We start from the raw sequence: 26,677 nt of genomic DNA on the forward strand, positions 1-26,677 counted from the left end.
ATTCTCTTTGCACAGGGCCCAGATTCCATTAGGACGTCTCCCCCAAATCCCTGGAGCAAGCAGGGTGATGACAACTTGCAATCTGGTGCCTTGGCCGTGGAGGTGAAATGAGCATCCTGCGCATTCCTTGCGCAAGAAGTCAACTTGCAGGAGCTGAAGGCTGATCTCTTCCCGGGAAGGCCGCCGGGCCGGACTCGCGGGTCCCGCCTCGGGTCCCGCCCTGGCTCCGATCAGAGCATCAGGTGGGGCCCAGGGCACGGGCACACGAGGCTCAGGCGGCCTCTCCTGTCCCCGATGGGCAGCAAGTAGCCCGTCGACACTCTGGCCGGTGGTCCCAGCGCATTTGCAGGCTCCGACGGGGTGGAGGCGCTTTGGTGGGGGACCCCTAGGCGCTCGCAGCGCCCCATTCTCTTCGCCATGGAAGTGGCTTCCTAGCGCGCGGGGCCCTGTCACGACCATCCGGGCTTGGCCCCAGCCTCCCAGAGAGACGCGCACCGGCCCTTGGCCCCCAGGCACTGCCCTCCCGGCCCCCAACTCGCGGACTACAAGTCCCAGCAGCCCCCTTGCGGAGACCCCCGGTCGTCCAAGTGGGGCTCTGGCTGCGCTCGTGGCGGGGCCAGGCGGGGAGGCCGGTCCCGCGGGCGGGGGCGGGGGCGGCTCCGCGACTTCTCCCGCCGCCGCCGCCGCCAAGGGGAGTTTCCAGGAAGTGGCCATATTGGATCCATTCAGCCGCAGCCGCCCGGGCGGAGAGCGTCCCGCAGCCGGCTGGTCCCCGTCGCGGCCCGGGTGCTCGCCCCGGCTCGCCCGCCCGGTGCGGAGCTCGCTATGGCGGCCACTGACCTGGAACGCTTCTCGGTAAGGGCCCTGCTGGGCCGCGGCGCGCGCGGGAGACGCGGGGCGCGGGGCGCGGGGAGGGGGCCGCCCTGCAGCTGGCCGGGGGCGCCAGGCGGGCTGTCAGCTCCAAGCGGCTGGGCCTCGACGCCGGGCGGGCTTGGGGACACCCGAGCTGGCTCTTCGCAGCGCTAGCCTGGGGTCCCGGGGCGTCGGGTGGGGGCGCCTTCTTTGGGCGCGCGAGAGGTAGACCCCTTTCTCGAGAAGGAGCAAATAAATACCTGCCTGGTTCGAGCCAGGTGCTAGGACAGACTGTGGGGCCTCAGGAGCCGGAGCGGGGGCGTGGGATCCCGGATCCTCCGGACCCCCACATCTCCCTGGGTGTTTTTGCACTGCTGGGGAGAGTCCTAGCCGCGCAGGTGCTGTTGGATGGACACAGCCTGGGAGGATGAAGCCCAAAAGGATCCGAGGGAGTCCTTCAGACGAGCCCCGAGTAGTTGCAGACTTGGATCCTGAAGACCTTGGGCCTGCTTTTTGCCTTTTTTCAACGCTCGTCTCCCATCCCCACTCCCCACCTAAGCGCCCAGATCCTGGGGGCGATTCCACGCAGGTCCCGCCTCAGTGATCCGGTCTGAGGCAGCCATTCCCTCGGGATCGAGCGATTCTAGATTCAGCCAAGTGGATGTTTGTTTGGGCCTCAGTCTGGGTTTGCCTTCTGCAGGGCTACCGGCTCGGGTGGTTCCTGCGGGGGGTCTCTGTGGGGCCGAGCCCACCAATAGCCAACTTCCTGAAGATGTTTATAATTCACCTGGGGGAGGGGAGCCCTTTGGGGATTGTCTGCCTGTTCCCTGGTGTCTAAGGCTGGATCTGGGTGTGTCTGGGAGGCCGGGCTGTGACAGTGAAGGGAGCTGTGTCCTCTTGCCAGCATGTGAGGCCTTGGTCGGGCGGGAAGGGGGGAGGGAGGGCCCGGGGCTGTTAGGGGGGAGGGGGGGAAATGTTGAATATGTGACTGATAAGAAATTGGTTCTGGGGCTAAATTAAGGAGCTAGGACTTATGTAATTAATGCTATAAATACTATCATCTGAATTTATGTATGTAAATTTACCCTTTAATCTGAAAATACATTTGTTGGTCTACTTTGGAAATATGCATAACTGAATCAGGAGCTTTTGGTTTCATAATTTCTAGACTGAGGTGTTTTATTCCCATTGAGGAGGGGGCTCTGTGTCAGTCAAGTAAGTTTAAATACAGGAGGAGGTATTACTTATGAATTAGGTTTACTTCACACCTGCACTGTAAATTGGAGTTTATGTACCCAAGGAGGGCAGTCCCTGAATCCTAAGAGACCTGCTGATTAGCTGAGGCCAAGAGATCAGTGAATGTTTGCGCATCTATGCATGCGTGTCTGTGTACATTTTCTGCGCCCAGCTGACCAGAAAGTTATGTCTGAGTCTTGTCTGTGGCCGGAGGTTGCTCTAACAGTTGGTCTTGCTGGTGGGAACGGTATGTAGAGTAACCAGAATCAGACTGCCCCATATGAATCCTAGACTACTACTTATTGGCCATGTGACCTTGAGCACGTTAGTTAACCCCTCAGTGTTCTTCTCTGTGTATTGGGATAAAAATAATACCTTCCTCCGAGGCATATTGGATGGATTCAGTAGGAGAATCCAGGTGAGGTACTGGAGCAGTGTCTGGCATGTGGTAAGGATTCAATAAATGATGCAGGATACCTAGTGCCTGAGTGAATGTGGACACTGGCCCTCTGTGTAAGAAGGCAGTGGAAGAGGAGTTACACGGTATGCTCCCTGGGACTCCCATCACTGCATGCCCAGAGATGGTTCTCAGACCCTGAGCCCTGTCACTGCATGCCCAGAGATGGTCCTCAGACCCTGAGCTGAGAGGCCTGATGGCACTGCCTGGAGTTGGGGTGGCAAGGCCCTTATCCTCAGATTCCTGTGTTGGCATTTCTGTGAGGATCTGGGGTATTACTTCCTTGGTGGGGCAAGGCACAGAGAGGGGACTGACTCAGGTATGGTCATATGGCCTGAGCTCAGGGCCTTTGGTTACGGTGCCAGGTTAAGCTGGTTAGAGGGACGCCTTCCACAGCCTCCACACTCTGAGCCATCAGCCTCCTTGGGAGGATTTGCATAGGGTTGAATTTGGGTGGAGACCTTGGGTGGGGTTTGGCCTGAATTTGGAAGTCTGGACTCCATTCTTCTTTCCTGGCTTGTCATCCTGGGAAAGTCATTTCTTTTTTTATCTTGCTGTAAAATGGGCCCAACCATACTAATATTCTTCAAAGAGTTTGTGGAAGGTTAATTGCAGTCTACGGCGTGTTTAGAGATATGGTTAGGTGTCTCTCCAGCCTCAGGGTTGACTTTGGTGTTAAGCATTGGCCATGAGGCTATGATTTGATGGAGCTTTGGCGGGTTTACACTCCCTGCACGCCCCCCTCCACCCCACCCCCCAGGCTTGCTTGGTGGTCGGGCAGCTGGCCTAAAAACTGTCCCACCCTGGAGCTTATATGAGTATACAGAGTTGTACCTCGAGGTCAGTATGTGCTGGGTTCCTGTTCCCCACAAAGCATGATGTAAATAGGCTTGGCAGCCTTTACATCTGGAGTAGGCTCCGCTCAACCCTGCATCAGTAGTGGGGTTCGGGTTGACATCTCCTGGATGCGCACGTCTGGGACAGCCCTCTGAGGAGTTTCTGGTGCTTTTTTTCTTCCTTGAGCATCCAGACTCTTGTGCACTCTTGCTGTCCTCTTCCACCCCCTACCAACTCCTTCGTGGGTCCCAGAGTTTCCTGCCCCCCAGGGCCATCTCCTGTGTTTCTTGTCAGAATCTCATGGGGCAGGGTTCAAACTCCAAGGTGAGGGAGGCTTTAGGGCCAGGAGAAAGTGCAGCTGTGAGGGGGAGAGGGAAGAAGCATGCAGCATGACAGCGTCACGCCTGGCATTCCTCCCAGCCAGTCACCCCCCCCACCCCACCATCTCTGCTTTATCCCCAGCACCATCTGTCACTTCCGTTGTCACCCCTGTAATCTTGACACTTCCCCAAGAAGCAGGCTATCTAGGGAGTGCCTATTCCCTCCCTGAAGCAAAAACTGGTGGTAGGAAGGGGTATGTGGGAGGCAACTCTCTCGTGCAACAGGGCTCTGTCATGGAGTGGTATCTCCCTGTCCTGTAAAAATGGCCAGGAACCGTCTTCTGGAGGCTTTTTGAGAGAGAGAGAGAGACAAGAGCTCAGCAAGGACATCTGTGAAGCTGTCAGTGCCTGCTGGTGTTGAGAGGTCGTAAGTGAGCACCACCTGCCAGGCTGCAGCTCTGCCCCGCCTCCCTCATGGGCATCGTGCCTTGCTATGGCTGCCAGCTTTAGGGAGGTCTGCCTAGGATCTTGTTTGCAATGGGTCAGTGTGGGGAGGCTGGTGGGAAGGCACTGGTGATCCAAGGGAACACGTGATAAGGGACTGACTAGGGTAGGAAAAGAGAAGGTGGCAAGAAGGAGCCCAATTACAGTGCCAGTAAGATGGGAGAATGTATGGAGGCCAGGACCCCAGGCCTGACTGGATGTCAGGGAGGGCTCTGGATGTTTTGTGCCCATCAGATTGTTGATGCCAGCAGCCTGCAGTTGGGTGAGACTGCAGACGCTGGTCATTGGTAGGTTTAGGTCTGAGGAGCAACCCTTGAGATGAGAAAGAGGGTGAAGCCCTCTGAGTTTTGGGCTCTAAGATGGGTGAGGTGGAGGTATGTATTTGGGGCATTAACTACCATGAATGTCTCTGTGGCTTGGGTCCAGCTACCAGAAGAAAGCAGCTGCAGGATGACAGAGCAAAGGGCCTGAGGGCTGGCTGGCCTCTGTGTCTCCCTGCAGCCTCTCCAGTCTTTCTGCCCCTGCACTGCCAGCACAGGTCTTGGGATCCCTAGGCACAGCCCCCAAGGCACAAGCTTTCCCAGACAGCCAGATGTGGAACTGTGAAGGCAGGAGGGAGACGCATTTGGCCGGGGAGAGGGTATTTTCCAAGGACAGCATGCCATCACACTAGAGTCGGAGTTCTTTGCTGGAACCATCTATATCCTCAGGACTTACGTGAGGAACCATGGCTGGGAAGAGGTGGTGGAAGATAGGGCAAGGGGCATCTCAGTTGTATCTTTTTTTTTTTTTTTTTAAAGATTTTATTTATTTATTTGACAGACAGAGATCACAAGTAGGCAGAGAGAGAGGAGGAAGCAGGCTCCCCGCTGAGCAGAGAGCCCGATGTGGGCTTGATCCCAGGACCCTGGGATCATGACCTGAGCCAAAAGCAGAGGCTTTAACCCACTGAGCCACCCAGGCGCCCCTCGGTTGTATCTTTACTTTAATGGCCCTTTGTGGTCTTAGGGGAAATTAGATACTCTTCTCCTCAGGACATGTGGCTTCTAGGCAATTCTTGGTCCCTATCCTGGAAGCCATGTTAGAGGGGTAGAGCCAGGGGAGGAGGGAATAAGGACCTGTTTCAGATTGCTGGTGCCAGCTACTCTTTGGGGGGGCCTCATGGGCTTGGGCCATCTGGGGCCCAGGATTCCAGAGAGGCTTTGGCTATGAATCCAAGTCCACATCCCAGACCTGGCTGTGGGGCCAGTGTGTGAATCTGATACTTTGCTTGGAGCTGGGCTGAATGGGGCAAGCAGCAGAATTACAGTACTGCGGCCCTGAGCCTTCACTGGCCCATGCTGGTGCCCTTGTATTTTTCCACCCCTTCCCAGCACCGGCATCCATCCTGGGACTGGAGAGGGGGAGGGTCACCTTCACTGCCCACCTCCCCCCATCCTAGGGTAGAGTCTCATTCACTGTGGAACACACTGTTTCCTTGAGTGATGTCCAGACCTGCTGCAAACCAGTGGGGACTGTCGCCGGAGTGCCTAAGCCAAGTGGGAAAGTAGGAACACATGGGTTTCCAGTGTCTTCTGAGGCCCAGAGCGTCTTTCTCATCTGCTCCATGGTGGAAAGGACTGTTCCTTCTCAGACAGCACCACAAAGCCCAAGAAAGTGTTGAGTCCTAGGCGTGGGGTGAGCTGCTTGGACCTAGAGACCGGTAACTGTGCTTGGCTTCTTAAAAACCTTATTTTGACAGGAGAAGTGTGAAACAAACTATCCTATATTGCTAAATGGCAGTCCTGGTTTTCTTTGTGTATGAAAAGGGAGGAAAGTGCCCGGTGGTGAGACAGGAAAGCAGAGAGAATGGAGTAAAGGGGAAGGGGTTTGGGGTGGCCTTAGGCTCCTGGGGGTAGTTTTGCTCCTTAAGTCCCTTCACTTCCCAGGAGGGAGGAGGGGATGGTGGCCTTCTCCTGGGGCCTGGCTGCCATGGTGCCATCATGGTCACCACACTGGTATACCATGCAGGTTGATCCCTGCTCGTGTCTTCTCCCCAGGGTTTTGGGTTTTTTGTTGCTGTGTTAGGCGAGAGACACTTTTATTCACAGGTCCTTTCTTGATTATGGATAGGTGAATCCTGCCTCTGTCCTTCCCTCCTGGCCCAGGAGAACAACATTCTCCCCTGCTCCCTCCCGCACACATCCCTTTGGTTATTTCCCGTAACCTTTGACCTGGGCTTTGAGACTTGCTGTAGATTCCTGGGATGTGAGCCTAAGCCTTTCCTGGGAAAATTCCTAGGATTCCTCTCAGATTCAAGGACAGTTGCGCTATGACCACGGGTTCTGGCCAGCGGCCTCTGCTCTGGCTATTTAAGGCCCAGGCTGCTTAGAGTAGCTAGAGCTGGGGGTAGGGTGGTTTGTGCTAGGAACATGGGTGAAGAAGGCTCCCAGTGGGGCAATGACTCCAGGGTCCAGTGCTCAGCATTAATAGAGCTTCCCTAGGGCTGGGCCTCTTCTGAGGAGTGGGCTTCCTATTTGCCTGGCAGGTGTTCATATCAATGGGTTCTAGGCCTGGGAGCATGGTGGAGAAGAGTTGTCTGAAGACCAAGGCCCTGGAGAACTCTTTGGAAGGCCTAGGGTGGGGAGTTGCTCTTTGTCCAGGATTCAGGAGCCAAACACCCGTACATTCGGGTACCATTTCTCCTTCCATCCCAATGACCAATGTAGTTTGGGACATTTGACCTATTCACCCACACCTTCTTTGGCTCTGTTGGTTCAGACATTCAGTAGATTTCTAATTTCTTCAGGATAAAACCATGTTTTTGTGTGGCTGAGCTATCAGGCATGATTTCTCCCCAAAACCCACCTCTCGTCTTGGTGAAAGGAATAGCTCCTTTTGACTGGCAATCAGGGCTGGTCCAAAAGCTCAGACAGAGCGTTTCCTGGTCAGGAAAATGACGTCCTAGTTATCCACTGGGCTGCATAACAGAATGCCATTCTCTACTTTGTTCTGGACGGCCAGGCATGGAGGACGGCGGGCCTGAGCAGTTGTTATTTTGGTTGTTGACTTTGATGTGCCAAAGAAATGATGACACAGAAGCTTGGGGCCTGGCTCAGGAGCCAAAAGCTTGTTAGTGATTAGAAAGGGGATAATGGCTCTGTGGAGTTGGCTATTGTGTGTGCAGAGCTCAGAGCTGCCAACTCTCTGTTCTGGAGCTTTGAGGACAGTTAGACCCCCTGAGCCAGCACCCCAGGGACCAGAAGCTGGGCCTGCTCCTCAGCAGGGTCTGAGCTGAGCTGTCTAGCTGAAGGCTTCTCCTGTGGAGCTCTGTCCCGCTGGACTCTGAGCCCCAAGAGAGGAGACGTGGGTGTGCTGTCCTTCCAGCTCACTCTCCCACCAGACGCAGTGTTAGGGATTGTCAGGACATGGACCAGGTACAACCGGGTACAAACGCGCGTTGTGTTGGGCCCCATGGCATTCTCAATTTGTATTGGTGGCCAACCTTTAAAAATTAGGGGATTGCATGTAAAAAATCTAGATTTGTGGATTCTCTTGAAAAGTTCTTGGATTCAGCAGCTTTGGGCCCTCATTCCCACAGTTGGCTGGAGTTGCAGCACCACAGTGGTTGTGGACCAAGCACAGGCTCTGCAGTTCCCTGGTGTTCCCACTTCTCCCTAGGGGACCCCACACTCAGCCAGGTCAGCAGGTCTTACAGACAGCAGGCCAGGGAGTGATGTGGCTGGAAGTGGGGCCTTTGCTGTCATCCTGTTTCTGTTCAGATCCTGGCTTCACCCTCCTGAGCAGTGTGGTCGTGGGCAAGTTACTGAACCTCTTGGAGCCTCAGTTGTCTCATCTGTTTGATGGAGGTGAGACGGTGGGCCTACTTCACAGGGCCGATGCATGGACAGAATGACACTCAGCTGTATGTGGTAAGCTTGTGATAGCAGTCGGCTAGTGTTGTCCTTGTTATGACTCTACTTTTTCCTCTTCACCCGTTGACATTACCTGCCTGGACTCTCTAGCCCTTTGAATTTAAACTGTGTTCTACTGAGCCCCTGAGGTCTGGGATCCGGTGTCCTCATTTTTAACTTGGCAGCCATCCCAGTGCCTGGCACACGCAGCAGCTGGGCCCTGTGCGCGTGTGCCAAGTGACTGAATGACAGGGTATGGAGCCTTGGGAGAACGGGGGAGGCAGTATGGCCAGGGGTTTGGGGCCAGGGCTTGGCTGCTCTCAATTCCTGGCTCTGCCCCGATTTGTTCTCTAAGCATCCATGCACCTCATTTTCTTACCTGTAAAATGGGGATAGTAATGGTATCTGCCACACAGGGTGGGAGGGACTATGTGGGAGCCTATAAGCCAGTTGGCTTAGTTCACACAGAGTGGACCAGAAGGTTTTGGGTCATCATTTGACATCTCTTTCTATCTTTTTTTTTTTTAATTAAAGATTTTTATTTATTTATTTGACAGACAGAGATCACAAGTAGGCAGAGCAGCAGTTAGAGAGAGAGGGAAGCAGGCTCCCCGCTGAGCAGAGAGCCCGATGTGGGCTTGATCCCAGGACCCTGAGACCATGACCTGAGCCGAAGGCAGCAGCTTAACCCACTGAGCCACTCAGGTGCCAGATATCTCTTCCTTTCTTTGGCTGTAAACACTGAGATGTTTTACTTTGCACACTCTTTCCTTCCTGTCCTTACTTTTCCTTGCTTTCTCTGTTCCTCGGCGAGTATCACTCTGGAAACCCTAGCATTCAGGATGTTCTCATTTGCGAGTATGGGATAAGTCCACTCAGCCAGCTGAGGCAGTAAAGGGCAGGTGTGGCCAGGGGTCCAGGGAAAAGCCCGGAGGTGGGGTGGAAACTGGCTTTCTCTCTTCTGTGGTTTTCCTGGCACCGCCATCCTGAGTGGGCTGCAGCCTGATGCTGGCTCCCCTCATGGTTGCAAGGGGGTCACGCAGGTTTAGTCTGGGTCACTTGCCTGTCCCTGAGCCAGTCATGGGATTGTGCTGATTGGCTCAGGGCTATTAGGACCCACCCTTAGAGGGGGAGCTGAGGTCTTACCTGCACATCGCAGGCTTTCCACAGGGTCGGCAGGCAGCTGTCAGGAGATCTGAAGTTTCTTTCGGAGTTGTGTTAGCTGAGACATGCTGGTGATGCTTTGGGGGCTGCTGCCTCCTCTGAGGCTGGGTCAGCAGAGACACCCCATTCAGGCACCTTGGAGTGAGTGGTGCACCTTAGATCCCATGTTGTTGATGCCAAATATAAGATCAGAGAGGTTGGCATTAGTGAGAGTCACAGCACAGTAGAGCTAGGAAGTCAGATCAGTCTCCCAAGACCAGAGAACACCAGTCTGTCCTCCTCAGGACCAGTGGCCCTTCTTCTGTGTTTGTGCATGTGTGTGTGCACGCATGCCCTCGAGATCGACACTCCCATGGGCCCTGAGGCTCCTGAGCAGGCGTTGACTGCCCCAGGTCTGTGGTCCCTGGAGTGACGGAGTGCAGCCTGGGCAACAGTCTGGCAACAAGCACCTCCTCGGACTACACACACTTCTCCAGAGAGAGCTGGGAGTTGTGTGGGTGAAGGCAGCCGGGGCTAGCCGAGCAAGGATAGGTGGGCCTATGTGTGAACCCCCTCGTGCTGCTCTTAGCCTTAGGAGCCTGGACCTGTGAGAGAGTGGGGAAACTCAGAAATGGGATGGCTTCTGTTCCTGTGCAGGCCCTCTGCGGCCGAGTGCACGCGCGCGGTTTCCAGATGCCGCAGGCTGGGTGGGTTTTGGCGGCAGGCTACAGGATGTTGGATTGCATCCTGATTGTGTCACCCTTGGAAGAAGAGGATGAATAAACACAGAGCCTTCTCTGCAAGCACAGCACGCCTGAAATTTTGGAGATTTTCATTCTCGCCTGAAAAGAAAAACACTCTAGACTAACCGTTCTGTCCTCCATTTGATCCTGAAGCTGCGATGAGCAGGTGGAACCGGGACTGCACAATGCAGCTCTGTGTGAGGTGCGCAGATGCCCCCGATGCCGTTGAAGGCAGCGTTCAGTGGCTTATAAATGGCGGCGTTGTGCGGCATGTTGGGCATGCTGGTGGGAGGGTGCAAAGAGCAGAGAGCCTGGCCTCCTCCAGCCTGCAGCCAGCCTCGAGGAACTTACGGAAGAGTTGGAAAACCAGGATGCATAAAGAAAGGACAACGCATAGTGGAAGGAAACAAGGTCACATCCAAGGGAGGATGTGGGATGTAAGGATAGGCTTGGTTGGAGCAGGTGACAGGGGAAAGGGAGAAAGAACTGTGGAGCCCGGAGAAAGGGACTGGTTGGAAGAATGAATTCAGAGTTAAACTGGCTGAGTCTGTGAGGAAGGCCTCAGACTGTGAAGGGCCTCGAATGCCATGCTGGGGGGTTTGGACCTGACCCAGGACATCCTATGCTCTCTTTATTGTTTCTGATGTCGGCGCCAGTGAGAGGAAGCTGCCTTTGGGGTCTCTCTGTTGGGTTATGTTTGCAGTCCTGGGGGGAGCCTGGGCTTGAGTGGGGAGGTGGTAACGTGATCCCCTGGGGATGGAGGAGATGGAGAAAGGAAGGGTCAGCTGTAAGAACAGAGGCTCTGTGGAGAGAGGGTTATCAGAGAGCAGGTGTTGGGGTAACCCTGACTTGTTGGAAGAGATGGTACAAGTGCCTAGAGGGTGCACGTGTAGTCTAGGCTGCCAGCACACACACCTGGCCGTCAGCAGTGAAAGGCTGCAGGGACTGAGCCAGGGTGTGGGGCGAGGGGAGAGGGACGGACATCATTAGCCAAGGAGGGCTGGTTGAGCGTTTGTGCCAGAGGGCTGTGGTTGGGAGGAGAGAATGGCCAGAGGGGTTCGGGCTGAGGCAATAGGCTGTGTCTACTTAGAAGTCAGGGCGGGCTCAGGAGCTGAGCAGATCCCTCTGTCGGAGGGCAGGCAGCCAGGGTCCACTGTCTGGTGTCCACATCAGCATGAGAGCTGCCACCGTCCTGCTGATCAGTAGCTCCCAGGGCTGCCTTCATTTGGGCCCGTTTCCTCCCCTCTGGAGCTGTGGGATGGAACTCACACCCTTTGCCTTTCCCTGGCCGTGGTCTTTCTACTGGACAGCCAGGCCTGAGGGGCTCAAGAATAGAGCAGATGTGTTTCTGCCCAACATGGAACCGTCTGAGGCCTGCCCTCACGAGGGCTAACGCTGGAAAGGCTGAGCCTGGGAACCTTCCCTTGGAGGACAGCATTCTATCCCCATTCCCAGGGAAGTGGAGAAGTCATCTGCACAAACTGGAATCTGACTTTGACCCTCTGCTTTGGGTCCTGGTGGTTTCTTTTTATAGTGCTGTGGACCAGCTCCAGTAGCCCCAGCTCACTCGGGACCTGCTGTCTATCTCTCTCCTGAGGCTGGGCCTCCATATTCTCATTCAGAATCCTCTGTCTAAACTACCAGGGCTGGAGTGGGGGTGGGAGGGTGGCATGAGCCAGAGCCTGGGAGTCCCTAGAGAGCACCACTGAGGCAGGAGGGGTAAGGCCTCAATCACAGTGCCTCAGAGCCTAGCCCTGAGACCCTGAGGATGTGAGGGAGCACTGGCACTGTTAACAGGGACCGTTTCTGCACTTGTTGCTTGGGTGTGTGGGGAGCAAGGGGTGCACGTAGAGAACTGTGAGCCTGGCCCATTGGTTGGGGGAGGGGGCCCTCTGACAGAGAATTAGTGTGAAGGGATCAGGCCAGGCCTGTCTCTGCCCGAGTCCTGCTTTTCAGTCAGAGTGTCTGAGGTCTGGGAGGGAGCTGCGGGAACATATACGCTCTCTAGCCTTGGCCTCTTGAAATCTTTATTTAAGATCTGGGGACCGTCTAGGGCCTCCTCTTGGGCAGGAGGACAGGATAACCCTCAGGGGTTGCAACTAGGGTAGATGGTTCCCTGGGCCCTCCATGCTAGAAGACGCCCCAGGCCCAGGCATCACTTGCCAGCTCAGGCAGAGAGGAGGCAGGAGTGAAAGCCCTTTCCTGGGGTGGAATTGGGCATCCTGAGGGTCACTGGGCTTCCTCTCTGGAAGCTCCTTCTGGAGTTGGAACTCTGGTGCACTCACACAGTATACTGAGATTTGCTGAGAATTCAGATGGGGGGGTGTCACTGGGGTTTGGCCTCTCCCCACGTGGCCCCTGTTCCCTGGTGGGTTCACTGCCTTGCTCCTTTTCTCTGTTGGCAGAATGCAGAGCCAGAGCCTCGGAGCCTCTCCCTTGGGGGCCACGTGGGCTTCGACAGCCTCCCGGACCAGCTGGTCAGCAAGTCGGTCACACAGGGCTTCAGCTTTAACATCCTTTGTGTGGGTATGTGTCATGGTCTGGCCGGGAATGGCCTCAGATGGTGGGGGGGACAGGAGCCATCCAGGAGATGGGACGCTGCTGCCCTGTCCACCTGTGGAGCTACCACAGGCCTCCTAGGCAGAGAGACTCTCTGGGGTCAGGGTGAGGCTTTGACTGGTGTCTTTGCCAGGGTCAAGGACAGGACTTGGGGGCCTGACTCACTTGAAGAGTGAACAAAATTAGACATGTGAATGTGCTTTGTAAACTCAGACTGTTTATCACAGCGGTGTAGATTTGTGTGTTTGTGTTAAAAACATTTGCTGTCGTTCCTACTGTGTGTCAAGGACGCTGCGGTAAATGGGACTCCTCTTCTATTACACTATAATGCATTAAGAGCTCCAGCACGCATCTGAACAAATAGAGCCCTGAAGGGGGAGGCTCTGGGAGGTTCCTTGAGCCTCAAGACCTCGGGCTCCCAGTGGGCGCAAAGAGCTCTTCCAGACCCTTCACAGGTACCTACGCCCTGGCATCTGCTGGGCTGTTGGTATGCCTCAGGGAGCAGCCTGTCCTGAGCCGGATAAAGCTAGATGGATCAGGAGGCCCCTGGTGGCTTCACGCTCCAGCCCTGCTAGGCCCATGACCAGCCCAGGCCCAGGAAGGATGGTGTGCAGAGCCGGTGACCGGGCCCACTGAGGCCAGCAGAGCTACTGTCCAGTGGCTCTCACAGCTACCCTCATAGCCATAGCTTATGACTGAGTCAGCCTTCTGGCCCTTGCTTCCACACGTTATATTTGAGGTCACCTAGAAGGGATGACGGTTCCTGAGGGTGGGGACAGTGAGGCGTGGAGTTAGAGGCCTGCCCCCCTCTCTTGTGTGGAGGGAGGCTGAGGATGCCTGAGCACCACCATCCTAGCCAACAGCCAGGGGTAGCCCCAGCTCCAGCCTTTGACACCCCCTCTCCTCCACTCCTTGCTCCCCAGGGGAGACTGGCATCGGCAAGTCCACACTGATGAACACGCTCTTCAACACGACCTTCGAGACTGAGGAAGCCAGTCATCATGAGGAGTGTGTGCGCCTGAGGCCCCAGACCTATGACCTCCAAGAGAGCAATGTGCACCTCAAGCTGACTATTGTGGATGCTGTGGGCTTCGGGGATCAGATCAATAAGGATGAGAGGCAAGAGGCGGGAAAGGCGGCCCCGCCTAGGCCTTCCACCCCCTCCCCGCCCCCAGCCATGGCAGCCTTGGTTCTAACACTCTGCCCCAGAGCTCTTCATTCCAAGCTGCCCCAATGTAAATCAGCCAGCCTCACAGCTCATGGGGGCCGGAGGAAGGCCTCTCTGGGAATACCTGAGGTCCTGAGGACCCCTTTGGAGGTTAGGAGACAGGGTTGGCCAGCTGTCCCCAGACAGGGACCCTTAGGCAGAAGCCGCTTGTCCTCACAGGGGGAAGGCTGGTGGGCAGCCCCACACCCTGCAGCTCAGAGCCCGCCTCCTGGGTGATGGAGCTGTCTGTAGTTACAGGCCCATAGTCGACTACATCGATGCGCAGTTTGAAAACTACCTGCAGGAGGAGCTGAAGATCCGCCGCTCCCTCTTCGACTACCACGACACGAGGATCCACGTCTGCCTGTACTTCATCACGCCCACAGGGCACTCCCTCAAGTCCCTGGATCTGGTGACCATGAAGAAGCTAGACAGCAAGGTATGCACCTTCCCACCCCAGACTTGTTCCCTGAGCTTCATGGTCCTCCCCGGAGTTGGGGGCTGTGGTGTGACTGCCCACTGTGTCCCTGTCAGGGGCTCTGGTGCTTAGGGGCCTACAGATAGGCCCGTGGGTTGGTCCTCTTTCTGTCTTCCCTTGCATTTGTCCCTTCTGCTCCAGCGGGCTCCCCTCACTCGGCTCTTTCTCTAGAGCTCTGTCTCCTGGGCCTGAGCCCCTTCCTCTTAGCTGAATTGATTTTTATTCTCAGATCAAAGCTGAGTTTGCCCAGAGGACTGATTTTGGGGCTGAATGGTGGTTTGGGGGAACCACCATAAGAAGGACCATAGGTGATTGTTACCACTCATTAGAAAGTCCCCAGTGGCTGGGTTCAGGCTGGGACTACCCATGGGAGCAGCTCCATCATCTCCCTGGCCTCCTGCCCTTCCGCCCAGGGATGGGGCCTGGGCAGGGCTGTCCACAGTCAGAGAGAACTAACTTGCTGCCCCTCTCCGCTGATCCTGATAGGTGAACATCATTCCCATCATTGCCAAGGCTGATACCATTTCCAAGAGTGAGCTCCACAAGTTCAAGATCAAGATCATGGGCGAGCTGGTCAGCAATGGGGTTCAGATCTACCAGTTTCCCACTGATGACGAGGCTGTTGCCGAGATTAACGCAGTCATGAATGTGAGCATTGGGCACTGGCCTCGGGGCCAGAGGGCTTGGAGCCAGCACAGATCTGTGACACACAGCCCCAGAGACTCTGGTTTCCCAGGATTCCAGCCTTAGCTTCTCCAGGAAAGATGGGTGGGCATCTGGGACCCAGCAGGCCCTATGTCCTGTGGCCAGGAGATGGGAGGAATTGGGTATTGGGCTGGTGCTGAGCCTTCCCCGAGTTTAAGTTTCACAAGGTAAGGATTCTGGGCAGGAGTAGAAACCTGGAGGAATAAGCAGGCCAGATGCCAGGGCTTGGAAGCTTGGAAGAAAGCCAGATTTTCGGGTCCTGTGAGGGAGCCTCTTTTGGCCCCTGGGGAGCCCAAGGGCTGAAAGGACCCCTCGAACATGAGAAGGGGGGTGCAGGTTCAGCCTACTCCCCTATTTGGAGGCTCTAGGATACTTCTCCAAAAGAGAGCCAGGAAGTGAGCCCTGGCCAGGCCTTGTTCAGGTCTGGCCACCCCTCCCTGGGGCCCAGGACAGGGTCTGTCCACTAGTCTGTCAGCCCAGTGCTGAGCCATCCTTGGGCTCCTTTCCAGGCACACTTGCCCTTTGCCGTGGTGGGCAGCACCGAGGAGGTGAAGGTGGGGAACAAGCTGGTCCGAGCACGGCAGTACCCTTGGGGTGTGGTACAGGGTAAGTGTGGTGGGGAGAGCACATCTGCTTTTGGGGGCCCAGATGTAGTGTCCTGTCCTTCCTGCCCGCAGCCTCTGTCCCGTGTCCTCCCTAGGACCATCTCTTGCCCGTCTTGCCTCCGGAGTCTGCCTGTAACACTTCGACCACTGTCCTGTGTCGTTTCCTCCCGGTGGCTGTCTGCATGCCCACCTGATGGCCCACATGCCCTGTGCTTTCAGTGGAGAATGAGAACCATTGCGATTTTGTGAAGCTGCGGGAGATGCTGATCAGAGTGAACATGGAGGACCTCCGAGAGCAGACCCACAGTCGGCACTATGAGCTCTACCGGCGCTGCAAGCTGGAGGAGATGGGTTTCCAGGACAGCGATGGCGACAGCCAGCCCTTCAGGTGACAGCCTACTCCAGGAGGGAGCCTGTCTCCACAGCCATGCTGGCATCTATGCCTGGGGTCTCGTGAGCCAGGGAGAGAGGCTATGGGGCCCCAGCATTGCCATCATCCCCTGCCCCATGCCCACGCAATCCCCCTTCTCTGGCTCTGCCCCACCCTAGCCTGCTGCTGTCCCACCCTTGGCCTCCTCTCTTCGGGTTTCTGCAGCCTGCAAGAGACCTATGAGGCCAAGCGCAAGGAGTTCCTGAGTGAGCTGCAGAGGAAGGAGGAAGAGATGAGGCAGATGTTTGTCAACAAAGTGAAGGAGACGGAGCTGGAGCTGAAGGAGAAGGAGAGGGAGGTGTGTGCGGGCTCAGGTTTGTGGTGAGGCCAGGTGAGGGAGGGCGGGGACTGGCAGGGACCCCATGAAGCCCAAGCTCCCCCACTTCTGCTCCCAGCTCCACGAGAAGTTTGAGCACCTCAAGCGGGTCCACCAGGAGGAGAAGCGCAAGGTGGAGGAAAAGCGACGGGAACTGGAGGAGGAGACCAACGCCTTCAACCGCAGGAAGGCCGCGGTGGAGGCCCTGCAGTCCCAGGCCTTGCATGCCACCTCCCAGCAGCCTCTGAGGAAGGATAAGGACAAGAAGAAGTAGGTGGTGGGCCCCCTGTCCACACGGGCTCTTTTTCCCTCTGGGTGCCCACTCCATCCTACTCTTGGCTCCTTCAGTTGACTTTGGTTCTCACCCATGCTCGCCTGTTCACTGCTTAGCTCTCATTCCCCTCTGTGTTCCCACCTCATTCTTGCCTACCTTCCTTTCCTTCTCACTGGTGAGCTAGAGATCTCAGGATACCAGGTATCTGTGCACTCTCTGTCTTGCACAAGTGACCCCTTGCTACCCCCCTCCCCACCTCTCCCTCTATCTCTTTCTCTTCTCTCTCTTTCTCCCTCTCTCTCCCCTTCTGCAGCCCCTTCAGAGCTGGGCTGGTGAAGACTGAGACAAATAGGCAGGGTGTGGCCCCTGAGAGGGACTAGAGGTCTCAGGGAAGGTCTTTCAGGCCCAGAGAGGGGCAGGGCCTGGGAATGTCAGCATTTCCAGATTCCAGAAGCTCCTGTGGTTTCTGCTTGGGCAGCTGTGGTGCATCCCCCCTGTCTCTGAGACAATGGATATGGGACCCACGTTGGCTGGTAGGTGCTGACAGAGGGCAGCAGACACCTGAGTCCCAGCAGCACTAACGCCTTGGGCAGTATGCTCACTGCCCGGTGGAAGGAAGGACAGCAGCTCCCTGGAGGGGCTCTGGGGATCCTGCGCCATAGATGGGCTGCCCTTCAAGTTAGATTTGGTGAGAAAAGGACTGGGGAGGGCAAGGAGGCTTTTCCCAGCCTCCAGGTGTACAGTCAAGTTCTTGGCCAGGTGGGGGCAACTCTGAGTCATTTCTCCTTGGCTTTTTTTGGAGGCTCTTTCCACACTCTCAGCTAGAGTCTAGATGCCCTGGCTACTGCGGATCTCCCTCCTCTACCTCACTTCATTCAGCATCTTGCACCGTATTACACTACGGGATCTCGTCCATCCCTGCTTCCCCATGTCCCTGGCCTGTGTCAGGTACCCTCTCTCTTGTCAACTGAGGAACGAAGCAAGTGATTCCATTTTTATCATCCTTGGGCTCCTTGGACCCCCATTTCTTTTTGGAACATTTGAGAACGTGTGTGTCCAGGCCCTCCTTTCCTTGCCCTGTGGTTAAGGCCGTGCAGCGCATAGGAAGCTGTTGGCTCTGCGATGCTGCCTTGTGGCCTTGGCACTCTCCCCACCTCTAGCACTGTACTCCCCCTCCCCAGCATGCACCCACCCCTCCCCACACCCACACCCACAGGGTCTGTCTTACTGTCACTCCAGCCCCATCATACCCACAGACTCAGGCATGTATCTACCAACACACACAGCCTCCAGGACACACAAGCACAGAGGCATAGACATATCTAAGGAAAAGAAACTTCTGACCTCCCTGGGGGAGGCCAGGGGGACAAAGCCAGACATTTGGGAATTGAATGCTAGTTCTTATGCCTAAAGCCTGTCCTCTGCTTTGGGATAGACCCTCCTCCTTTCTATAGTCTTCCTCATCTTGCTCATTGGTGCCCTGCCCACCCCATCTGCAGGTACCCCTTCCAGAGATGGTCCCCTGCCTGTCCCCAGGGAGGACACTAGCCCACATTCCCCTCCGCTGTGTGAATTTGCTCCCTGCTTTGCATTTGTTTCCAGCCCCGGCCCTATGTCCAGCCCTTGGCTTGGTGTGGCTGGGGACTGTGAATTGGAATCCATGTGGGTTTTAAACGAGTGGCTCAGAAATCTGGTTTCTCCTAGAAAGGGGTGTGTGGGTCTGTGTCCCAGGTGTTGGCACCTAACAAGACTTTGTCCTGCTCCCTGCCTCCAGGGGCCAGGCCATCTGGTTTCAGAAAAGGCAGGTAGAGTCTGCTAGGAAATAAGTTATGGAAAACCCCCTCAGAACGGAAGACAAGGACCTGTGGCCAGGTCAGGGCCAGGGGAGGAGTGCAGGCTGGCTGCACGGGCATCAGCAGAGCCCTCAGGGTGGGCATCCATCCCCATGTCAGGTCTGGGAGACAGGTGTTCTCTGCTTGCTGGACATGCCAGAAAGCTTCAGTCAGTTTGGCCCCTGGGAGAGACCCTGTGCTCCCATGCTGGCCTTGCAGGGGCCAGGAGTAGTCTAGGTAAGATGGCTAGGAGCACTCCTTCCTCCTGTCCTGGTCAGGGAAAGGGGGTCGGCACAAAGTGCATTGGAGGTGGTGGTGGTGGGGTTGTTTTTCATGGCCATTTAGTTGAATTGCTTTGATGGGTTATGTGTGGTCTTCAAATTTTAATCCATTTTTGCAAAATTACTTCCCAATCAGATCTTGACCCTCAGCCTGGGATGCCACAAACTGAAGCGAATTCTCTGCTTTGCTCGTCACAAATGCCAAACTGACTGCCCTTTCCCAGCGTCCAACTTGCTGTCTTTTGTTTCTGTTTGATTTGGTCGTCTGCGTAGCTTTTAATGTGTCTGTTTTTGTTTTGTTTGTTTTATTTTTATTTTTCAGTTAACGCACGCACAGACTTACATGTCAAGAGCGGACTTTAGACTTTCATGTGTTAAGTTGCTTGAGTTACACCTTGTGACCCTTCTTCTCCCATAACATGGTGTGAGGACGGACTGGGAGCTGGTACAGACTCCAGTGTTTACAGCCTTGCTTTGTCCCTTGCCCCCACCTGCTGGCTGCCCTGGGCCTGGCGGGCCACCCCTCTCTATGCAAACATGTCAAAGCCATGAATGCTGGAATCCAAAACTGACAAGGTTTATTTTTTTCAGAGCCAGTGGCTGGTCTTCCATTTACAGTGTCACTATTCCTTGACGGAGCAGTTAAGTGCCACTCTCGCGAAGGCCCGAGCCGGCGATGCTTGGCCTAATTGTTCAGCATCAAGATGGCAGCTCACGCGGCGCCCTAGGTGTGGCCGTGTGGTCTGGTATACGTGCTGCAAAATTCACCCAATTCCCCTTCATTTTAATTTTTCTAACCTGGAGCTTCATTTCAATAATAACTTTTAGGATACTTCTAAATTTTTATTTTGGCACAAGCGTAAAGACAGATAATACCCTCTCCCATTATTTTCATAAGTAACCCAGTTTCCCTGATTTTTAAGAACTAAAAATATCTCTAAACCTTTCTTATGTATACAGCATCCCTATAATATTTAGGGAGAGGTGGGCAATAAACGTCCTGTAATGACAGTGTTTGGAATTTCTTTATGGCTGAAAGTGGATCATGAACAAGACCACGTCCAATGTTTTTAACGTGAATGTAAATGGAACAGCAGCCCAAAGCCATTGTCTGTGTGCTCCAGAGGTGCTACCTGGAAACAGGGACCAACTCCACGTGTGTGTTAAGTGTTTGACTCCAACTAAGACCCCCCGCCCCCAGACCAATCCTGAATGTTCCCAATGCAGAGGACTTAGCTGGGAAAAGGTTTTTAATCTCAAGGTCATTGTTTTCTGTTTTCCTGGCTGAGTCACAAGGAAAGAGATGAAGGTGTCTGATGTGTGTGGACAATTTCAGAAAATGCTACCAGCAAGGGAGCTTTCCCCTCTCCACTGCATTCTTCAGGGGATCATTTTGAGAAAGTACTAGCAACATTGATTCCACTCTGTTCCTGTTGGTTTGTGAGCCAGTGGGAGTGTCAGGGCTGAGAATATGGTGTGATGAAATAGGAGATGAAAAATGAGTAGCTCAAAGGAAGATCTCGTTCATTGTTAATGGGCCACTGTGCTGGGCACAGGCTCCCCGGAGTAACCCACATCCCTACCCTCAAGGGGCTCACAGTCAAGAACACTCCCTAGTCGGAAGCCTTGGGAAGCTGTGCTAATTTATTGTTGGATTGGTTGGTTGTTTTCCCTTGTCCTCCATCCTCCTTCCCATCACTGTTTCCCCCTTTCTGCCTTGGCCCTCTTTATTGATTTCCAGGACCAAGTCCTGGCTTCATGCTATGCTTCTGAGATGGGGCTCCATTCAGAGTGGGGAGGAGGGGTGAGCTGTGTGTGTCCATAGAGGCCCAGCAGGAAAAAGGCAGCCGTTTCCTCCTCACCAGGAGCAGAGCAGGTTTATGGACACCTGGAGTGAAACTCTCCCAAGTGTCCTGCCGTGACTAGCGGTGGATCCAGATTTTGAGGGGCTTCAGTGTGGCCATTCAAAAGGCAAATTGGCCTGTACCTAAGGCCCATGTGGGCTGCAAGTGACTTGGCCGAGAGGTCTTCACTTGGGTTGAAGTGTGACCTTTAAGATAGCCTCCATCAGCTAACACATTTCTGAAGATGAGGCTCAGTGACCCAGCGGATTCACTGGGTATATAAGAAATGGAGACTCCTGGTTCGTGGGCCAATCTGGGGACTCTTGAGTGGACATTTCTGCCACCCATCTACCACAGCCTGTGGGCTGTACCCCAGGCACACTGGAACGCCAGGATTGTGGCTGGTTACCTGCCTGCGGGTATGGGGCTTCCCAGCATCTCTGGGGAGACCTGTCACTGTTAAATTTTCTGGGATCTGAGATGCTCCCACAGGTCCCATTGGCTTTAGGGAGCCTGACTGCCCTTCTCTCTCTTTGCTGCTTGTGTTTGGAACTTTGCCATCTTTAGCTGAGACCAAATTAGCCCTGGGAGCACAAGGTGAGCTTAAAATGTGCTGTCATTTAACAAGCTCCCCAGCCCAGGATGTGAGCCCTGTCTGTGGGATCTGATGTGCCACTCCTTTTCAGAAACCTCTTTAGCATTATCGGGGCTGTCAGCGGACTTACGCTGGCATTTACTATCATGTCTTTCATAAGCCAAGTTGATTTGGGGTAGAATCATGTAATTTATTGTCCAAACTGAGACTTTGCAGAGTAAAAGGAGGTCCTGTTAATAATTATGCCAGATCGACAGGTGTAAGCTGGAATGGCCTAAGACACACCAGGCTGTACAGTGACCCTGCTGATGGGTAACCTGAGCCTAGGTGGTTTGTAACTGCAGACTGACTGCATATATGTTTCTGTGTGTCTGTGTGTGGGTGCTCATTAAGTGGGGCTCCTATTGCTGGGTAAGAGGCCCCAGAGAAGTGTGGCTTGCTCCTTTGTTATGTTAACAAGCTTTTCTAAAACTGCTTCACTTGTTAATTCATTTATTCCTTCATACATTGACTGTTTTTGTTCTTTTCCATTCACTTTGTACTCGTTTTTTTTTCCCCATTAAATTTTGCATTTATTTTGAGTTTTTGTGGTGTCTTTTTTGGGCAATAGCTTTTCTGATTTAACATGTTTCCTAGCCTATTAATCTGCTACAACTCTGGTAGAATACAGCTTGTCTTTTCTGTGAACTTTGTGAGGGGTTGATCAGCTTCTATAGGAGCTATGTTTTAATAGCGACTCCTGCTCTGGGCATCTGTGAAAGGCTCTGGAAGGGGTATGGGATGGGGGAAAAAGTTAGGGAGACACAGCCTGTGGTCCAGGCATCTTCAATGGGCAACTAGATGTAGGACCAGGAGAGTGCAAACACTGCCTTTTCAGAGTTTATATCCTTGTGGAATAAGCTTGACGCAGGACAACTAACATTTGAGTTCTTGTGGTATATCAGCCATTGCTCTAAGTTGCATTATGTGCATTAATTCTTTTCATCCTCATAATAATCCTATGATGAAGTATTGTTTTCCCCATTTCATAGGTAAGGCACAGAGAGGTAAAGTAACTACCCAAGGTCACACAGCTAGTAACTAGGGGAATTGGGATTTGAATGTTGGTTGTCTATATCCTTAATTCTGGAGCTGTAGCTCCTCTGTGGCAACCCAGTGGGATGACAGAAGAACAGTGAAAATGTAGCCAAAATTCAAGTGTGCAGTTTGGCAGGGTGGGTTGGTGGACTTGAGTCAGTTTTGTCGAGGTGGGATGCCCTTTCTGGGTGACTATTTGGTTGAGGAAGGGCAGACTGGTGGTTGAAGGAAGCGATGACATCTTGTGGATCCACTTGTTGAGGAGCTTTCTCTGTTGGGCACTAGATTCATCTCAGGGAAGACCAAAATGAGGAGAGGGAGACTAAGAGCAGGGAGCTGACAGCCCAGCAGGGAGACTTGTGTGCAGACATTGCTAATGAAAGTCCCGCTCAACTCTGCCTGCAGGGAAGCAGGTAGCAGGGAAGCAAAGTGTTTACCAAGCTTTGAAGGATAGAGATTCTCCAGGAAACCAGGGGAGAGAAAGGCCTCGTTGGTGGAGGGAACAGCACTGCACAGCTCACCCATCTGGGGGAAGTAGTATTTGGACAAGAATTTAAAAGGTGCATGCTGCTCACCTACCCTGCTCTCAGCCCATCTGCCCGAGTCTCCACACAGCTCCATTTTCTGCATCCACAGTCCCTCACCAGCCCCTGCCCTTCTGGAGATGGGGACAAGAACGAGACAAATTGTGTGCGTATTTCTCCCCCCACAATGATCCCCAATCTCTGATCTGAGGTGGGAAAGGAGTTCCTGAAGGAAAAAAGGGGAGAGTAGGATGAGACCTGGAGTCCCAAGCGTGCTTGAACAGTGTAACAACTTTTCTTAAACTCACAAGTGCACTTTGCTTTCCGGAAGAGGAATATGGCTTCCTGGGAGGTGGAGCTGTAGCTCTTATCCCAGTCCAGGGCTCACAGGTTGGCCTTCTCCTTTTTCTCATTTGCTCTGATTGAGAGATTAGCTCTGAGGACCCAGTTTGCATGCAGAGCTATCTGATTAAGAGATTCTGCAGTTCCTCCAAGACAGAGACAGCCTGAGGTGGGGTGAGCCCGCAGAGTGAACGTGTATTTCCCTAACTGGTGCCACTCCCAGTGCAAGGAAGGAGGCAGAGGGGATCGTGGCCCCAGTGGGAGTTGCCCTGAGCAGCGTGCTGCCCCCCAGCGCCCCCCCCATCACTGCCAGGCTGTAGCCAGTTGTTGCCAGGACCCAGGAGATGATGTTCCAGGTATACTGGACTCTTAAGTCCACATCTATGGTATCAGATCCACTGAAAATGAGATTCTGACAAGGTTGAAAGGAATCAAATTTATTTTTACAAAAGCTCCAACAAGCAAATCTGTGTGGAGAAAAGGTAGAGATTCGCACAGACACTAGTACAGTTTATCTGGTCTCTGGCCACTCTGCACCTACGAGCAGTCCCCGTGGCTTAGCGCATTTACAAAAAACTGCTCAGGGTGGAAAGACTTCACAAATCACTGGTAAATACGTGGTTCAGTCACTCCTATCCTCCACACTACTGACAGGGCTCCAGCTGGCAGAGATGGCTGCCTAGGGAATGGCTCTGTGGTGTCACTGTGTCAGACAGCAGTGGGCTTCTCCCTCTCAGCCGTGCTGGGAAGCTCCTCCCAGCAGCACCAGGGCTGAGCAGACGCAGCCTCAGAAGCTGCTCATCTGAACCCAAAGCTCTCTGAGCTGTGTTTCCCCCTTTGGGGGTTGGTGGCTGAGATCATTCTTTCACACAAAATTCTTCTAATTAAGCTAATAGACTACTTTCAGAGTAACAAAGGAAAAAACATATTTTAAGTTTGATCAAATTACTGTACATTAAACAAAGCATCCTTTATGATCTAGTTTTTGTAAGAGAATACCTAAGTCAGGGGAAATGCACCTGGAGAGATGGTCCCATTTTTGCAATGATGGGGAGGGTCACTGGGACTTGAAGTGCTAGGTTTGTGCTTGGTACAAACCTGGGGAGCTGGAAGAACCTGGCCAGCTCTGGCAGGTAGAGCAGCAAAAACTGGTCAGTAAGAACCAGCCCCACTCTTCAGACCCAAGCAAGGTCCACCACTGTCTTGACTCCAGCTCCCTGAGGGACCCATACTAGCCCTTGCTGCAGAAGGAAAACCAAGCGGCACTATGATTCTTCATTCCTAAAACCAAGCAGTGGCTTGGTTTTTTAGACTACCCTTCCCACCAGTGACCATGACCTGCCTTTTTTCTCTTTATTGCCTTCTAAAGACTCAGGAACTTTTTCTCAGTTGCTTTCAGTGCCTTCTTCCCACCTTGTCACACGACCCATAAAGCCTAGAAGTCAGAAGAGTCCCAGCAAGAAGGGGTTGCCATTATGCTCTAAAGGATACTAGGGGTAGGGGCACAGAGGCTGGCAAGTGGAACGGAAAGTGTCTGAGCTGGAGGAGGACTACATACTTCCCAGATGCTGCTTTACCAGTCCTTTGCAGGGGCTCAACTGCTCAGTACTGACCTGTAATTAAAATAGAGTCTTCATCTTTGAAACAGAACCATTTTACATTCTAAGTCAAATTTTGAGTGCTAAAATATTAGCATAGAGCAATTTCAGGAAGGTCTAACCACTCAACTTAAGGGCATTAACCCCACCATCTCAGGGACATCCACCTCCACCTTAGTAAAGTTGTCGTTAGTCTAACTGTACATTCCATCTTACCCTGTCCATCCTCAGGGATACTAACCCTTCCATGCCTACCTCATGGAACCCCCATACCTGGTCCCATATAGTCCTATAAAGGGTGGGGGTTTGAAATTTAACCTCTCCCATATTAAGCTCAGGGTGGCCTCCTCCAGAGCTGTGCATGTCCCCCTGACCTCACCCCATCCCCTTAACCTCAAGGGCTGCCACTGAGACAAAGCTCTTCTTACTGTCAGAGAAACCCACCATCTGGTCCCCTAAAGGAAACATATCCCATACTCATCCAGAGGGCATACCAAGTGTGCAAAGCCTAGGCCTTAGGGAGACTCTTCATAGAGTCACTGCGGCCAGAGCATCTTCTGGAGCCCACAAGAGCCAAGAAGGGTGATGCTACCATTTTGGGGGCAGAGTGCGTCAGCTACACGGGCAAAGTGGAGAGCCTGGTCTGGGGCAAAGTTGATGTCTACCTGTGCTTTCTTTAGCAGATCAGATATAGGAGTACACCAGTCGGGCATGAGCCTCTCCAGCTCTAAGGTGATGATGACCAAGGCGAGTGTGGAACCCTTGAACTGCAGCAGCTGGTGGCCCGCCATACAGTGCTGCAGCTGCCTGGTCAGGGACGCGACGTGGAGGGAAGGATTCCTCTGAGGCAGCAGCTCCACCACGTGGGGCCAGCCCACGACCACCAGGGTGTGGAACTAGAGACCGTGGTTTTTAATGTTAGAACACAAAACCCCTGACCTTTCATAGATAAATGACCAAAAGTGCAAACAATGTCAGTTTCCATCAGGGAACATCAAATGTTGCCCCATCCTTTTCATTCCCATCCAGGGCCCCCCCAAGGGACTTGAGGACTTGCTCATTTTGTGACCAAGCTCAGCTTCACCCTTGGAGAGAAAAGACAATCTGCTTCATTACATGGTCATTATGAGTTTCAAGTACTTAGATGACAATGTTTCCATTCTGAAAAACAGAAGCATACTATTCAAGATTAAGGTAGCAGGAAAGTTACTTGTATCTGTTTGACATGAGAAGAAACTGCAACTTGGCAACCTTGGCCAGTTTTCATAATGAAACAGCCCTTAGTGATTTAATCTTCATGCTTCATAACAGACCAAAACCCCATGACATTTCCACATCGCATAATTTTGCCTTACTAACAGAATCATATCCTTAAGGATGACCATCATTCCCGAACTAAAAAAATACCAACTAATATGACATTTTTAAAGTGCCAGATCAATATGGTCTAAAGCCTCAATAAGGATTGTGTGTAGGTGAATAAAGACAGCTAAGTGAATGTGTGTAAAGTGTAGCAAAAGCAGACAGCTTTTTATGTACAGTATTCATAGAATGGAAAGCTCAATATTTTTGCAGTGTGTATTTAAAAGAGAAACTCACCACAATAGTGCCGTCTAAAAATCTTTATAAAGTTAATTTAATGTCTTCTACAAGTGGGAGTCTGGTGGAACTGTGTTGGATTTAAGATACATTTTCACTCTTGCATATGTCGTGAGCCTTGTGGGTCACCTCCCCGTGGTGCATGCGCAAGGGCGTGTGCCCGCCTCTGCTTGGCTGTCCTACGTTGTGAACAGCTGTTCCAAAGGTACAGATGAGTCTAGGCTGGACTCGGCCAACATCTGGTACTTACTGTGGTCAAGAAGTCCAGTGGCGTCGCAATACAGAGGTCTCAGTGCAGTTTGTCCGAGATAGCCAGCTCCGTCCTCAGCAGCTCATTCGGGGTATAGCCAGAGCCCTAGTGCTTTAAAGAAGTCTTTTCCGTGTGGAAGTAACTGTAAAAAGAAAATAAAGAGGCCAAAGCCCTAT

The 26,677-nt window shown here is 53.4% G+C and overlaps 1 protein-coding gene across 7 annotated transcripts; it reads left to right on the plus strand.

Moving 5' to 3' along the window:
• Positions 1-576: 576 nt before the first annotated feature.
• SEPTIN8 (septin 8) lies at positions 577-26,677 on the plus strand (the record flags this gene model as incomplete). Of its 7 annotated transcripts, none has more annotated exons than XM_080803375.1 (10): positions 577-855; positions 12,391-12,511; positions 13,468-13,663; positions 14,004-14,190; positions 14,716-14,877; positions 15,444-15,540; positions 15,759-15,927; positions 16,135-16,267; positions 16,365-16,555; positions 18,995-21,691. In XM_080803375.1, 10 exons carry the CDS (start codon positions 826-828, stop codon positions 18,996-18,998), a joined length of 1,290 nt encoding a protein of 429 aa, XP_080659501.1. In that variant the 3' UTR covers positions 18,999-21,691. The 7 variants fall into 7 exon arrangements, with proteins under 7 accessions (XP_080659501.1, XP_080659502.1, XP_080659496.1 ...); XM_080803376.1 differs by having other exon boundaries at positions 619-855; positions 14,010-14,190; XM_080803370.1 differs by lacking the exon at positions 18,995-21,691 and adding an exon at positions 25,333-26,677 and having other exon boundaries at positions 708-855.

Source organism: Martes martes, assembly GCF_963455335.1.
Source record: "Martes martes genome assembly, chromosome: 5".
NCBI classification, from domain to species: domain Eukaryota; kingdom Metazoa; phylum Chordata; class Mammalia; order Carnivora; family Mustelidae; genus Martes; species Martes martes.